At 38.1% G+C, this 16597-nt stretch overlaps 1 protein-coding gene across 7 annotated transcripts in view; it reads right to left on the bottom strand.

The window, feature by feature from the left end:
• Positions 1–16597, bottom strand: part of NBEAL1 (neurobeachin like 1) — a 209066-nt gene that overhangs the window by 16223 nt on the left and 176246 nt on the right. For all 7 annotated transcript variants that reach the window (XM_014589572.2, XM_027773657.1, XM_027773656.1 and 4 more), the window contains 6 exons: positions 14495–14612; positions 12707–12804; positions 9259–9375; positions 4903–4992; positions 2327–2436; positions 1454–1626 (listed from right to left, as the gene is read on the bottom strand). In XM_014589572.2, coding sequence (XP_014445058.1) covers positions 1454–1626; positions 2327–2436; positions 4903–4992; positions 9259–9375; positions 12707–12804; positions 14495–14612 — 706 coding nt within the window. The remainder of the gene's footprint in view (positions 1–1453; positions 1627–2326; positions 2437–4902; positions 4993–9258; positions 9376–12706; positions 12805–14494; positions 14613–16597) is intronic.

Raw genomic sequence — 16597 nt, 5'->3', positions numbered from 1 at the left:
GGGGGGGGTGATTTCTCGCTTTCTATCTCTCTGTCTCTCTCTGTCTTTCTGGCGAGCACACACACCCTATAGCAAACACCTCTCCAAAAATAGAAAAAAGAAAAAAAAAAGTCCCTTTATTTAGTGACAACAGACTTTATCATTTTATCTTATAATTCTTATTTCTTTTTAAAATATTTAAGTTCACTTATCAAAATAATAATTTAAAAAATTTAACTATAGATTATGAGAAAGAGCGAGAGAGGGGTAAAGTATGAAAGCAAGCCACCAGGTCCAGACCTTGAACTGTGGTCAACCATGAGGGACAGCACCTCAATCACCTTGCCATCTACTGGCTCCTATAATTCTCATTTCTATCAGCCAATTCTTTTGTAAAGATTCAGCCTAAGGGGCCATTAAGGCGCTGGACTCCCACATGGCTGACATGGTTTGTGTCCCAGACCTGGTGGATTGCTTTCTCACTTTCCCTTTGTCTCACTCTGGTCAAGTTAAAAAATAATAACAACAAATAAAATTAAATAAATAAAATCATTCTTTAAAATATGATTCAGCCTGGGAACCAGCAGTTAGTGTAATGGCTATGTCGCTGGACTCCCACGTAGTTGACCGCGGTTCGCGTCCCAGACCTGGTGGCTTAAAACTCACGCCGGGCGCGTGTGTGTGCGTGCCCAAGATCCCGAGCTCCCCTCTGCGGGCGGGCCGCCGAGCTAAAAAAAAAAAAAAAAAAAAAAAAAGATCCAGCCTAACATCTTCAAGATATTATAAAGTCATATTTAATTTATACAATGCTTAAGTATGCCCAAAATACATTATACACTCTTATAGAAAATATGTAGTTTTTTTTTTTTTTTGGAGAGGTTTTTGCTATAGGGCACATGCGCTTGCCAGACAGACAGAGAGAAACAGAGAGGTAGAAAGCGAGAAATCACACCCCAGGGGGGATGGCCATACAGCAATCCCTTCTCCTCCATTCTCCTCTCCGGATCTTGGGCACAAACACATGCGCGCCTGGCGTGAGTTTAAGCCACCGGGTCCGGGACTTGAACTGCAGTTGACTACGTGGGAGTCCAGTGACATAGCTATTATGCTAACTGCTGGTCCCAAAATGTGTAGTATTTATAAAACTAAACTATTAGAAAGTTTAATCAGGTGGCCAACAGGTGGTGTGATGGTTAAGGTGCTGGATGCCCAAATGGCCGACTGTTGTTCGAGTCCTGGACCTGGTGGCTTCCTTTATCGCTTTCCCTCTCTCTCCGTGTGTCTTTCTCTCTCTGATGAGTGCATGCACCCTGTAGCAAATTAAAAATAATAATGATAAATAAAATTAAATAAATAGTTCTTTTAAAAAGTTTATGTAGTTTTTAAGATATTTAATGCTTTTTACAAGGAGCATGTCCTGTATCTATAGTTAGAAAAAAGATGAATTTTAATTGATAAAAAGGTTAGTACTTACCCATATGTCTGATGTTGTGAGAGATAATTTTTCCTTTTGTAAGTGACATCACTTGAATGCTATTGTCCCAGTGCCCAGCACTGAAGAGCAACTTTGCATCATGTGATACTACGAACAGCTTAGAAGTGACCTCCAGCCCTGGGGCAAAAGGACCATTCATACTACGCTGAGTTCTGTAAATATAATGAAATATTAGAGTTTTTCTTAAAAGATCACTTATACCAATAACTTTCTAATCTTTCTAAAATCAAAAGTAAGTCTCAAGGGTTCTATTTGAAATGTCTATTAAAAAATGATACTTTTGAGACCAGCAGATGGCGAAATGGTTATGTCACTGGACTCCTATGTAATTGACCATGGTTTGAGTCATCGATCTGGAAGCTTAAAATTCACAGGGGGCTCATGTGAGTGTGTGCCCAAAATCCTGAGAGGGGAATGGAGGAGAATAGATTGTGGTGTGGCCACCTCCCCGGGGGGTGGGTGGGGGAGTCTCACCTCCTGTCTCTCTGTCTCTCTCTTTCTTTCTGGAGAGTGCACGCGCCCTATAGCAAAAACCTCTCCAGAAACAAACAGGAAAAGAAAAAAAAACACACACACACATTACTTTTGGGGCTGGCAGGGTGGCATGATGGATAAGGTGCTGGACTCATACGTGGCCAACTGCAGTTTGAGTCCCAGGGCTGGAGGCTTGCGCTCGCTCTCTCTCTCTCTCTCTCTCTCTTTGGTCAAACAATAATAAATAAAATTAGGTAAAATAATTCTTTTTAAAAAACGTTACATTCAAAGTGACATGAATCAATTAATCTAGTTGTTTTCCTGGCAATGAAACTTGCTGTAGCTGTTTTGCTTTAAATGTTGATTTACAGCACTCACTTTGGATTTGTCACAGTTTGATCCTTGATAAACGTAAAGTAATTAGAGATGTTTCTGTCATAAGGAAGCCATCCATGGGTCCCAATAATATAATTCTTGCTTACTGTTATCTGGAAAAGAATGAGAGGGTCAAAGTAAACTAAAGTTTAAAGAAAGCAACACGGAATAATCAGATACACAAATGATGGTATTACTTGTGAAATACTGTGGCATTGAATACTTAAAATATGAAATTCATCAAGAAAGTCTTAATTTGGGGCCAATAGGTGGCATGGTGATTAAGATGCTGGACTCCTACAGGGTCAACCATGGTTCAAGTCCTGGACACGGCAGCTTGAAAATCATGCTGGGCACATGTGTGTGCATGCCCAAAATCCCGAGAGAAAAATAAAGGAAAAGGGAATGTGGCATGACCATCCCCTCTGTGGGGTGATTTCTCACTTTCTCTTTCTCTTTTTGTCTGTCTTTGTCAAGTGTACACTCCTATGGCAAAAGCCAAAAAAAAAAAAAAAAAAAAAAGGAGAAAGTTTTAATTCAAATGGAAAATGGAAACGCTCTTTATCTTATAGAAAAATTATCAAAAGTATCATAATTTAGTAAGATTTTTTTCCCTTCTATTTCTCTTAAGTTTATTAGTACCTACTAATTGGCAGTCAGAAAATTCAGGGTCAAGTCTTACCGTAAAAATGTGATATAGTCTTAAAACTTAAATCAGAAGTAGAATTTATCATGATCTGTTATGATTTCCCTGCGACAGTCATAATGAATATTTTCTTTGCTAAAAGAATAGGTTTTTATCCCCATAATTATAAAAGTAACAGATTATTCCCTCTCCTCTTAAAAAATTCAGGTAACTTAAAAAAACACAGGTACTGGGCCAGCAGGTGGCATGGTGGTTAAGGGCACTGGACTCTCACATAGCCAGTCACAGTTTGAGTCCAGAAACTGGCAGCTTGCTTTCTAACTTTCCATCTCTATCTCTCCCTCACTCTGTCCCTCTCTAGTCAAATTACAATAAATAAATAGATAAATAAATAAAGTTAAATAAAATAATTCCTATAAAAAAGGAAAAACAAACAAAAAACACAGCTATTATAACCCCAAATCATGAGAATTCCATCAATCAAAAAATACTATTATTTTAATATATCTTCTAGACTTTTCCTAAGCAAACTCTACACATATAATTTTAAAAATAGGCCTAATTCTTCACTACTATTCACTATGCTAATACTCCATTTTATCACTTCTTTTTTTAAATAATTACTAATTTAACTTTTTTTTTTAAAAGAGATTTTTTTGACAGGGTGCATGTGCTTGCTGGAGAGACAGAGAAAGAGAGACAGAAAGTGAGAAATCACCCCCTCCCCATCCCTGGGGGAGGATGGCCACACCACAATCCCTTCTCTTCCATTTTCCTCTTGGGATTTTGGATATGCACACACACACGCCCAGCATGAGTTTAAACCACCGGGTCCAGGCCTCGAACCATGGTCGACTACATCGTAGTCCAGCAACACAGCCATTATACCAACTGCTGTTCCCTCATTTTGTCATTTCTAAGGAATAAAATTAGAATAAGACAGACCTAGGAGTGGTAGTTTTGTGGCAATGGGCAAGTTACTTCTCAGAGTTTTAATTTTTCATCTATAAAAAAGAAATAATAATACTGCCTCTCTCACAAACCCGAGTGGTCTAAATGAAAAACTCATGTAAGATACTAATGTGAGCTACATGTATTGGGTCACTGGAAAAGTCATGATGCATTTTTGTATAGGAAAACAGAAATATATTTCATGACTTTTCCAATGACCCTGTATTGTTTCCCATTGTCATTATTACAACTTTATAATAATTTTTTTTAAGAGAGAGTTTGTTATAGGGCGTATGTGCTCATTAGCAAGACAGAGAGACAGAAAGCAAGAAATCACCCCCCCGTGAGGGATGGCCATGCTGCAATCCCATCTCCTCCATTCTTGTCTTGGGATGTGGGGCACGCATGCACATGTGCCTGGTGTGAGTTTTAAGCCACCGGGCCTGAGACTTGAACCACGGTTGACTATGTGGGAGTTCAGTGTCATAACCATTACACCATCCACTGGTTCCAATAAATTTTAAAATAAAAATTTACCCCTTATTTTTCTTCTATAAAATTTCCTTGCTATTTTCCTATATATATTCTTCTAGATAAACTTTGGAATTATAGTAACTACTTAAAACCTGTGTAAATAGAAGATATGTTTTTGGACATGGTCAAATTAATTCCCTCCAAATTCTCTTTCTTTAAGTTTATTTACCGGGAGAGAGAAAGAGAGAGGCACTCCCCACAGGGTCCTTTCACTGTAACGCACCCCCACCAACATCCAGCCTGGATCATAGGCATGTGTGTACAAACCCTATGTGCTACAAGAAGTCCCAGGATGTGACCCTACAACTACCTGTATTACCACTGTGCCACTATTTGGCCTCTCTGTTATTTGTAAAAAATGGCTTCTTAGAACGGTCTTTTCTTCATTGTTTGATAAGTTGTAATGAACACGGTCATGGCAGTGTGAAAAAGGTTGAAGATGACTTACCAGTAACTCCGGGCTGCCTTGAGACATAAAAGAACGAGACTGATTTTTAGGAACGATGGCCTTTAACAGTGGAACACCATCACTAATTCCCTATAAAATAAAAGAAGTTAAGTGGTTGCTTCTGTAACCATCTTTAGTAGATACACATTACTGGAAACTTCTAATTGTTTACACAAAGATGAACCCTGTGATACAGAATTCTACTCTACTGAGGCTTATAACCATTTCATTTAAAATGTGGTAAAGAAATTATATACTATGTCTGGAGGGCACACTTGAAACTTCTGAAACTGAGCACCTTCTTCTATTCCACCACTCTGCTGTTAAACAGAGGTGTAGATTTCAAGGAGCAGCAAGCATTTCACATCTTAATAGCCAGTGACTTAGGATCATTTCTTTTCCCTTGCTATATTGACATGAGTGTGATGTGAAAAATACGGATTATATAAGAATGCTTTTCTCAGATAAGTCAAATGGGATATAAATTTCCTTTGAGTGTAACTTTCAAAAAAAGGTCTACTCCATTAACTAAGGTACTCCCTGAAAGTTACGAAACAACCAGAAGATAAAGGCAGGTCTCAAAACATATCCATTATCTCATTACAGTGTGAAAGGGAAGAATGATCTGAATTCAAATCCTTGATGTGACAGTAATTCATAAAAGATACTTAATATTTGTTGGCCAAATGATAACCTACCATTATTGGATATAAACTAAGCACTAGGTAGATGTCTTTCTAACAACTTCATGGGAACTAGCTAATGAATTACCAAATTCTTTATAATTTACAAAATTATAAAAAGTTAGTGCTTATCTTTTTTCTTCACACTGAGTTGTTTATGAGAAAAATGATTACTGTCATTTTTTTCACTGTGTTAATACTTAAGAAGAGAGATAACCAACAGAAGACCTTTTCTTTTCATGTAAGTGAAAAAACACTTCTTGTCATGATGAAAAGAGATGAATAGGTTATGGATACCCAAGGATATATATCTTTTTTTTTTTTTTTAGAGAGAGATTTTTGCTATAGGGCATGTGTGTTTGCTGGAGAGACAGAAAGACAGAAAGCGAGAAACCACCCCCTAGAGGGGATGGCCACACTGCCATCCCTTCTCCTCTATTCTCCTCTCAGGATCTTGGGCATGCACACACACATGCCCAGTGTGAGTTTGAAGCTGCTGGGTCTGAGACTATGTGGGAGTCCAGCAGTGACATAACGATTACGCCATCTGCTGGTCCCTGTAGCATGTTTTTTTTGGAGAGATTTTCACTGTAGGGCACGTGCGCTCGCCAGACAGACAGAGAGAGACATAGAGACAGAAAGCGAGAAATCACCCCCCAGGGGGGATGGTCACACCACAATCCCTTCTCCTCCATTCTCCTCTCGGGATCTTGGGCACGCACGCACACGCGCCCGGCGTGAGTTTTAAGCCACCGGGTCCGGGACACGAACCGCGGTCGACTACGTGGGAGTCCAGCGACATAGCCATTACGCTAACTGCTGGTTCTCTGTAGCATGTTTTTTATCCTGCTCTAGATACTGCTCCTGCAGAAAGCTACCATGTCAACACAGTGGGTACAGAGGGGCAAATGTCTCACTGCAGCTAGATGAAACTTGGAAATATACTATCCTATTAAAACGATGTCATAAATGAGCAGATATAATAAAGTAGTTCTATAGGCATTATACAGTAACTATAGTACTGCATGTTCATCAGATTATGGGTCAAACAGGATTATTTTATATAGTAAAGAAAGTTAACATAGCAGGTCTGAGACTGCTTTACTTAGAAAGGCCTGTTTGCAAGATCGGCCCTTGGCCAGTAGTTAGGACATGGCTAGCAAATAGTTCCTGACACGGACATAAAACCTTCCCTCGATGGTAAGGACAGCTCACTCTGTACAGACTGTTGTGCAAACAGGATGGTTTACACTGAACACATTTTTTTTCTTCTAGAGTCTGGAATTTTGGTATGCGCTAAGCATAGGTGTGCATCTGGAATCAGCTCCAATAAAAATCTTGGATGCCCTCTAATGAGCATCCTCGGTAGACCAAAGTATGTTCTCACATTTCATTACCAGAAGAAGTAAGCATGTCTGTATGACTCTGTGAGACCACTGTGAGAAGACTCTTAAAGGCTTGTACCTGGCTTCCTTTGGACTTGGCCCCATGAGGCTTTTTTCTTTTTCTAATGTTGCTTTGTATCCTTTCACTGTAATAAATCTCTGCTGGTACAACTATACATGTATTTTTCTTTTTTGAGAGATTTTTTGCTACAGGGTATATGCGCTTGCTGGAGAGATAGAGAGAGAAAGACAGAAAGTGAGAAATCACCCACGGGGGGATGGCCACGTCACAATCCCTTCTTCTCCATTCTACTCTTGGGATCTTGGGCACGCACGCACATGCACCCAGCGTGAGTTTTAAGCCACTGGGTCTGGGGTGCGAACCATGGTTGACTACATGGGAGTCCAGCGACATAGCCATTACGCCAACTGTTGGTCCCAGCAGATCATTTTTGAAGTTCATAAACTTGTGAAAACATATCTATATTAAAATACAGTAGCACTGACTACAACATAGTCCCTTGATTAAAATGTATTATAAAGTAGGGTCAGGAGGTGGTGTGGTGGTTAAGGTGGCTAGATCCCATATGTCCACTGTGTAGTAAAAGTCCCAGACCCTGTGGCTTGAAAAACAAGCCAAGAGTGTATATGTGTGTGTGTATGTGTGTGGGAGCATGTGCCCCCATTCTCAAGAGGACAATCCCGAGAGGAGAATGGAGGAGAAGGGATTGCGGCGTGACCATCCCCCCAACAAAGCAAGCCCATTCTCTCTATGGCACATTTAAAAAACATCATTATAAAGCTATAACTGTTATAAGCTCATAAATTTTTTTTTACCCTGAATTGTCAAAAATTTCTGTAACATTTCCTATAGTATTTAACTTAAGAACCACATTACAGTGATATCCTAACACAGGGATTTACAAACCATGGTCTGTGGAATAAATCCAGTTCCACTACTTGTTTTGTTTTGTAAGCAGTGGATGAGCTAAGAATGGTTTTTAATTTTTAAAGGTTATATTTTGGGTGGTTATATATGTACCTACATAATATCCTTCATTTTGCCTCCTGGTCTACAAAGCCCAAAATCTGACCCATTAAAAAAAAAGTTCACCAACCTCTACTGTATCAAGTGAGAGGCTGTTTGGTATATGTATATTTCCAAACTAGTCTCTCTCTCTCTCTTTATTTTAATTTGCCAGAAGGATTGTGCATGCCAGAGAGAGAGAAAGAGAAAGAGAGAGAGGAGTAAGAAAGCACTGCCCATGGGTGATGGTCACACTATAATACATTCCTCATTTCCCCCAACATTCAGGATTTGGGCACGCATGTACTCCTGCCTGGCATGTTTTCCAAGCTGCTGGTCCAGTACTCAAACCATGCAGCTGCCCATGTGGAATCCAGCTGCCTTAACTACTGTATCACCAGCTGCCCCCCCAAACTATTCTTAATAACTCTGTATCTTCATTTTGCCTTTTGCCAATAGAGTTAAGATTATCTTTCCTAGACAAATTTACAGGTATAAATGCACTTTTAAATCACATTCTAAACTATTTAAAATAATTCAGTAAGTACTTTTAAATATTTTAATTTTTTTTTTTTTTTTGGAGAGGTTTTTTGCTATAGGGTGCGTGCGCTTGCCAGAAAGACAGAGACAGAGAGACAGAAAGCGAGAAATCACCTCCCAGCGGGGATGGCCACACCACAATCCCTTCTCCTCCATTCTCCTCTCGGGACCTTGGGCACGCATGCACACGCGCCCGGCATGAGTTTAAGCCATTGGGTCCAGGACTTGAACCGCAGTGGACTACGTGAGAGTCCAGTGACATAGCCACTACACTAACTGCTGGTCCCTAAATATTTTAATTTTTAATTTTAATTTAAAGATATTTCCTTCAATTTCAGCATTAACTATTTGTTTAACTTGACTACTCCTTTAGATACTATCAATTAGCAGTCTTACTTACTGGACTATATGAGCACATATAATAAAGAGTAATTAAAATATCTCCCTTTACATATCAATTGTCACAAAAAATATTTTAAGTTTATTCTTCCCTGTCAAGAAAATGTGTAGAAGAAAGCCAAGAAAAATAGTCTAGACTACCACTCAGTTGCAAACAAAAGCTTTCAATAAAAATATTTTTTAAATGCAAGAATTGATTATTGCAGTATAATTTATTATTTGGGGTTAAATATTATAATCTCCCCCCACTAGAGAATAAAATTAACATTAAAGTATACAGAATTCACAGACAGCACTTTTGATATTACCAAGGTGAATATACCTCTATAAAAAACGACTTGAGTTCAGGAAGGTGTTGAAATAGGTTTAGAGTTGAAGTGTCTGATTTGGTCTGCTTCTGCAATGCTTCCTCTGCTGATAATCTAGGAGGGTGTGGTTCCTTAAAGAAAATTTTGAGAAATAATAATTTCATAATTACATCAAAATAGCTCTTACTCTTTCTTTTATACGCACTGTGCTCTAGGTTCAACAGCTTATATACTATGCACTGTCAACAAACAACGCTAGGAATGGCTCAGGTTATTCCTAGGAGCGTTGCTACACTCTTCCTTTATATGGAAACTCCCCTCTGTTTTGAAATTTTTCTCACTGAAAACCTCTCCTAAATTTCTAAGTCAGAATGAATTGCTCACTTTTATCGTTTTCCACAGTCAATTTCATATTTAGTATTTAGCAGGTTATTTAATACTGCTTTCTATACCAGATTACATATAATCTGTGTTCCCCAACTACTATAGGTGTATATAGTAGTTTTGGATTTTTCAACACATAGAACATTATCTTAACATGGTAGGTGTTTAGTAAATATTTAGCATAACTAAAAGCATTACTCAAAATTTAAAACAATTTAGTAAGTATATTTAAATATTTGAATTTATTTTAATTTAAAGATACTCCCTTCAATTTCTGTATTATCTGCTTCTGTTTTACTTGACTACTACTTCTGATATTATCAATAAGCAGTCTTATTTATTGGACTATATGAGCAGGTATAATAAAGAGTTACTAAAATATCATCTCCAGGGGCTGGCAGGTGGCATGGTGGTTGAAGGCACTGGACCCTCACATGGCCAACTGCAGTTCAAGTCCCAGACCTGGTGACTTGCTTTCTCACTTTCCCTCTCTGTCTCTGATCAAACTGGAAAATAATAATAAAGTTAAATAATTGTTTAAACAATATATCATCTCCCCCTACATATTGTTGCAAAAAATATTTTAAATGTATTGTTTAATTTGGGTGACTCTTTAATTCTTAAAACAAGATTAAAAAGTCAATATTTTCAGAAATAAGTTATAGACACTGCTACACACTTTTCAAATAAGTTATTATAACTAACTCTGCTATGTCAGAAATACAGAACAGTTATCACTTATATAAAAAAAAAAAAGAAGAAGAAGAAAATGGGGACCAGTGGGACCAGCACCTGGTGTAATGGCTATGTCGCTCCCATGTAGGTAATGACTATGTCGCTGGACTCCCATGTAGTTGACCGAGGTTCAAGTCCCGGACCCGGTGGCTTAAACTCATACTGGGCACGTGTGCGTGCATGCCCAAGATCCCGAGAGGAGAAGGGATTGCGGCGTGGCCATCCCCCCTGAGGATTTCTAAAGTCACAGTGAAAATGCAGACCAGAATCTATTTAAAGGAGAATTTTGCATCTCCATAACAATTACTGAATAACAGGCAACAGAAGTGACAGGTATAGTAAGCACCTAAAGATTCACTTGTTAATAATATTCATTTTACTGGGACCAGTAGGTGGCGTAGTGGTTAAGAGCTCTGGTTTGAGTCCCAGACCTGGTGGCTTTCTCTCTCTCTTTCTCTCTGTCCCTCTCTGGTCAAATTTAAATTAATTAATCAATTAAAAATTAAATAAAATAATTCTTTAAAAAATAATTCACTTTTAAAATCAAAGGCTTGTTTCTACAGTATCTTTTTAAATTTAATTTTATTTTTCTTTATTATGATTATTTAATTTGCTATAGGACGCATACACTCACCAGAGAGAGACAGAGAGAAAGAGAGAGAGAGGGAGAGAGAAAGAGAGAGGGAAAATGAGAAAGCAAGCTGTCAAGTCTGTGACTTGAGCTGTGATTGGTCATGTGGGAGTCCAGCACCCTAACTACCATGCCATGGGCTTGCCCCCATCTCCTAAATTTTATTTATCTTTTAAATTTTAACACTACAAATTCAACAGGAGAGAGACTATATGAGACTGAACTGGTGAAATAGAATGTTACTTTTGACTAAAACAGTACTGATTTTTTTTACTATGTTTTCTTTTACAGATTTAAGGATTTTGCTTTCTACTGAGCTGTTGGTAGGTTCAGCAATATGTTAAAATTTTTTTGCTTGTTTTTTAAATTTGAAACATAAACTTCATGATTGGGCTATAAATAAAAGTCTGAGAAAAGACACACAAAAAGAGCTAGTTTAACGGAGGGCTTACAGCTACTCAATCGCAGGGAAAATGGCATGGTAGAAAAGCTTTGGAGTTAGATGATCATGTATATAAATCCTATTCCAGTCACTTTCCAGTTGGGTAAACTTAGAAAAAAAATTTTACTTTCTGTGGAGGGGGAGCTTTATCATCCAAAAAAAAAAAAACAAACAAAAAAAACTAAATGTGATTGGATATTTACTGTGAAGGTTAGATAAATCATCTAACAGAGTGTGTATTGTCTTAATCTCTAAATTCATTTACTACAACAAAGATCAAAATATTTTTAAAACTTTATATTAACTTCTTTTTTTGGGGGGCAGGTAAGAGAGGTTTTTGCTGGGACCAACAGGTGGTGTAATGCATGGCTATGTTGCTGGAAGCCCATGTAGTCAACCACAGTTCGAGTCCCAGTGGCTTAAACTCACTCTGGGCATGTGTGCATGCGTGCCCAAGATCCCAAGAGGAGAATGGAGGAGAAGGGACTGGGGTTTGGCCATCCCCCCTGGAGGGTGAGTTCTTGCTTTCTGTCTCTCTGTTTCTATCTTTCTGGCGAGCGCATGTACCTTATAGCAACAACCTCTCCAAAAAAAAAAAAGAGGTTTTTGTTATAAGGCACTTGCACTTGCTGCAGAGACAAAGAGGTGAGAAATCACCCGCAGAGGGGATAGCCACACCACAATCCCTTCTTCCCTGTCTCCTCTCAGGATCTTGGGCATGCACACACACACATCCAGCATGAGTTTTAAGTCATTTGGTCTAGAACTTGAACTGCAGTTAACTACATGGGAGTTCAGCGATACAACCATTATGCCATCTGCGGGTCCCAACAATTTGTTTTTATATTTTATGTGTTCTATAATTTGCTGTTTAGCATTGAATCTGAGCTCTAAATGGTTCCTCTTCTAGCAAATGTCAGATACTGTAAGTTTTACATACAGAACAAGTCCCAATATAAGGACAGTTTTAATGCCATACACAAGTTGGTATATCATTTTCCTCTTTTAGAAATAATGAAGGTGATTGACTTTCTGAGTAAATATAAATTCTTCTGTGATTTAGAGTAACTTGCTATAAATACAGATCTTGACGATGAAAATTTGTTATTTAAAAATAGGAACAATCACCTAAATCTAGTATAAGTATTTCCAAAATCCAGATGATAATTCTGACATGGGTTTTAAATCATTAAAATTCTTTAAAATACTAGTACTATTCTTTAGCAATTCAATTCTAGCTTCTTGAGTTGTCAATAATTTACAGATTTACCTTTAACAGCTGACAAGGTGTTTGCCCAAAATTATTAATCATCCCTTCTAAGGCTTTTCTCTCTTTCTCATCTGTTAAAGCATCCAGATCCACAGCTCCTAAAACCAGAAGAAACAGTTAACTCACTACAGGAGGAAAACAAACCAACAAGCCATATCACTGGTTAATACATCAGAAAATGGTAAGTATATTTTCAACAAAATACTATTCCATTCTTTATAGGAACATGGTGAAAATGCAATTAAAAAAAATCTTTGAACATTACTCATAAAAATAAATTCCATCCATTGTTTTTTTAAAAACATTATTTTATTTAACTTAATTTAGTTATTTATTTTTAATTTGACCAGAGAGGGACAGAGTGAGATAGAGTGAAAAAGCAAGCCACTAGGTCTGGGACTCAAGCAGCAGTCAACCATGTGGGAGTCCAGCACTCTTAACCACTGTGCAACCTGCCAGTTCCAATTTTTTTTTAAATTATATATTTAATTTTATTTATTAATTTGTTTATTTTAATTTGACCAGAGAGAGAGAGAGTGAGAAATCAAGACACCAGGTCCAGTGGTCAGCCACATGGGAGTGTCCAGCACCTTAACCACCATGTCACCTGCTGGTCCCCCAATTTTTCTTTTTTTAAGAGAGATTTGTGCTATAGGGCATGTGTACTCACCAGAGAGACAGAAAGCAAGAAATCACCCCCCAGTGGGATGACCATGCCACAATCTTCTCTCCTCCATTGTTTTTGAACAATTAAATGTTAACTGGTATTGTAGCAAAGTTTCTTTTGGAAAAATACAAACTATACTCATAAGTGACTAACTGCTTTCTTCTAGATAGTCAAGCTCAAACAAGACCAATAACAATAGAAATATACTGCTTTAACTTACTGCTCAAAACAAACCCTTCTCCAAATCCTTTACCTGAATGGAGATAGCATGGTAAAAATATGCTTGTTTTTCTACCAGAAGTCACTTCATCATTTGAAGAATTTGTTATTTGTAATTATAAAGGCCTGCTTTTAAAAGATGCTAATAATATTTAATGTAGGACCTGACTGAACAAGACACATATAACAGAGATTAAAAACTTTTATGGGGCCAGCAGCTGGTTTGGTGATTAAGGCACTGGAGCCCACATGGCCAGTTTTATGGTTTGGTTCCCGACCCGGTGGCTTAAAAGGCACATTGGGCCAAGAATCCCAAAGGGAAAATGGAGAAGAAGGGAGTACAGTGCAGCCATTCCTCTGAGGAATCATTTTTCACTTTCCTTCTCTTTCTCTGCAGTGAGTGCACACATCCTATTGCAAAAATCTAAAAACTGTAATAACTGACATTTATAGTTGGGTTTGCATATAAATATTCTCCCATTACCAAAAAAGTAGTTTTTTAATTTTTCAAATAGGAACCTGTTGTTTTAATGTTTTCATTCTCCTATTAAATATATAGTTAGGCCCAAAATATCTTTTTTTTAAAAATTTGCAATAGGGTGCGTGCACTTGCCAGACAAAGACAAAGACAAAGAGAGAAAAAGTGAGAGAGAAGAAAACTGGGATATTATCCTCCAGGGGAGATAGCTATACTTCAATTCCCTCTCCCCCATTCTCTTCCTGGGATTTTGGGCACACATGTACACAGCCCAGTGTGAGTTTCCAGCCACTGGGTCCAGGACACAAACTGTAGTCAGCCATGTGGGATCCACCTCCCTAACCTCCACACCCCCGTGTCCCCCTCATGTGTAAACACCTACTAAATAACAGTTCCTATCAAAATAATGCAAAACAAATTATACCTTCATAACTACAGTAATAGAAAACATTGAGTGCCTCCACTGCAGCTGGCCCCCTCTGTTTATAGCCAAAAATCAGATCTATCCATTCGTGAAGATGAGAAGAAACATATTCGGACTCCTAGAAAAAGAACAAATTTGGTAATTAATATACAGATATCTTCCAACTAAAATGTGAATTTAACTTCTTTTAAAAAGTGAAAGCAAATGAAATGTTTCTATACACACATAATTCTGGTTGTTAATGAAATTCTTTCAAAATCATGCTAAATATGTATTTGATATCTACTACATTTATTGATTAGTTATATGATCTCCTTTTTAAAAAATAATTTTGAGAAGTATTTGCTATAGAGCGCATGCACTCACCAGAAAAACAGACACAGAGAGATAGAAAGCAAGAAATCACCCCCCAGTGGGGATGGCCATGTCGCAATCCCCTCTCCTCCACCCTCCTCTCAGGATCTTGGACACATACACACACATGCCAGGTGTGAGTTTAAGCCACCGGGTTCGGGACTCGAACTGTGGTCAACTACATGGGAGTCCAGTGACGAAGCCATTAGGCCATCTGCTGGTCCCTGTTATGTGTATCTTCTAACTAATAGGTGAAGAAAATAATAAATATGCTAATAGGAACCCAAATACAGACAATGAAAAGAGTAGTATGGAATGCATCTTTGTAGTAAAATTCCTATTGAAATAATTGTCTAGAAATTCAATCCAAGAAAAAAAAATTCAATTCAAGGAAACAATGCAATCACATGAGGGGCAGAAGAAAAAGCCTACAAATTATACCTCTTCCCCCACACTGCCATACACTTTATTCATCCACCAAGAAGTAGATGAGGAGGATGCATCTACTGGATTAAAAGATGGTGAATTAATTGTCACCACAGATAGGTGAAAAATAGAATATCTAATGAACTCATGGGTCTGAGTGTGGGAACTTCCAGACAGAACACTTTAAAGTACAAATCAGTTTTTCAAAAAAGCTGCCTCTATGATAAAATGTAGAAGTAAGAAGAGCTTAAAAAAAAAAAAAAAGAGCTATTGGATTTTATGTGCACGTGTGTGCTTGAGGGCATATACAGTTGGCAGAAGAGGAAGAGAGAGCAGAAAGCACCTCTCCCCACACACATACAAGGGGAATGGTCATGCTACAGCCTCTTCTGCTCCCTCTCTCCCTCCTTTTGGGATTTTGGGCACACACATGCACCTGGCATGTTTCTCAATCCACCAGGTACAGGACCTGAATTGCATAGTCAGTCATATGAGATCTGGCTGTCTTAACCACCAAGGCATGTAGCCAGCAGAGTTATTCAATTTTTTTTCGAGAGAAATTTTTGCTATAAGGTGTGTGTGCATGCCAGAGAGACAGAGACAGAAAGTAAGAAATCTCTCCCCCCTCTGGGAGATGGCCACATCGCAACCCCTTGTCCTCCATTCTCTTCTTGGGATTTGGGGCATGTACACACATGCACCCAGCATGAGTTTCAAGTCACGGGGTCCAAGACTTAAACAGTGGTTGGCTATGTGGGAGTCCAGTGCCTTAACTCTATGCCACCTGCTGGCCCCCTTACTCAATTTTTAAAAATAATTTAAAGAAAATATAGAAGAGATAGGTGCTATTGGTTCAAAGTTTAAAAGAAACTATTTCTTTTTTTAATTTAAAAGAAATATTATTATTTTTTAAAAACTATTTAATTTTATTTATTCAGTCATTTATTTTAATTTGACCATAGAGAGACACACAGAGAGAGAGATGGAAATTGAGAAAGCAAGCCACCAGGTCCAGGACTTGAACCGCGGTTGGCCATGTGAGAATGTCCAGCACCTTAATCACCACGCCACCTGCTGGTCCCAAGAATTATTTGTTTTTATTATTATTATTAAAATTGCTGTAGTCATCAGAAAGAGAGAGAGAAGGAAAGTGACCGGTCATATGGGAGTCTCCCCCCCCAGCCACTATGCTACCTGCTGGTCCCAATAAAACTATTTCTTATTTCTAGGATCTCGAGAGAGCAAAAACTCTTAAAATGAGAACTGGATGACCAAATTGGACAATCACTCTTTTTTTTTTTTTAATTCAACCTTTTTTTTTTT

Source organism: Tupaia chinensis, unplaced genomic scaffold (assembly GCF_000334495.1).
Source record: "Tupaia chinensis unplaced genomic scaffold, TupChi_1.0 Scaffold000361_2, whole genome shotgun sequence".
NCBI classification, from domain to species: domain Eukaryota; kingdom Metazoa; phylum Chordata; class Mammalia; order Scandentia; family Tupaiidae; genus Tupaia; species Tupaia belangeri.
Note: the sequence above shows the minus strand (reverse complement) of the source record. Positions and strands in the feature narration are given on the sequence as shown.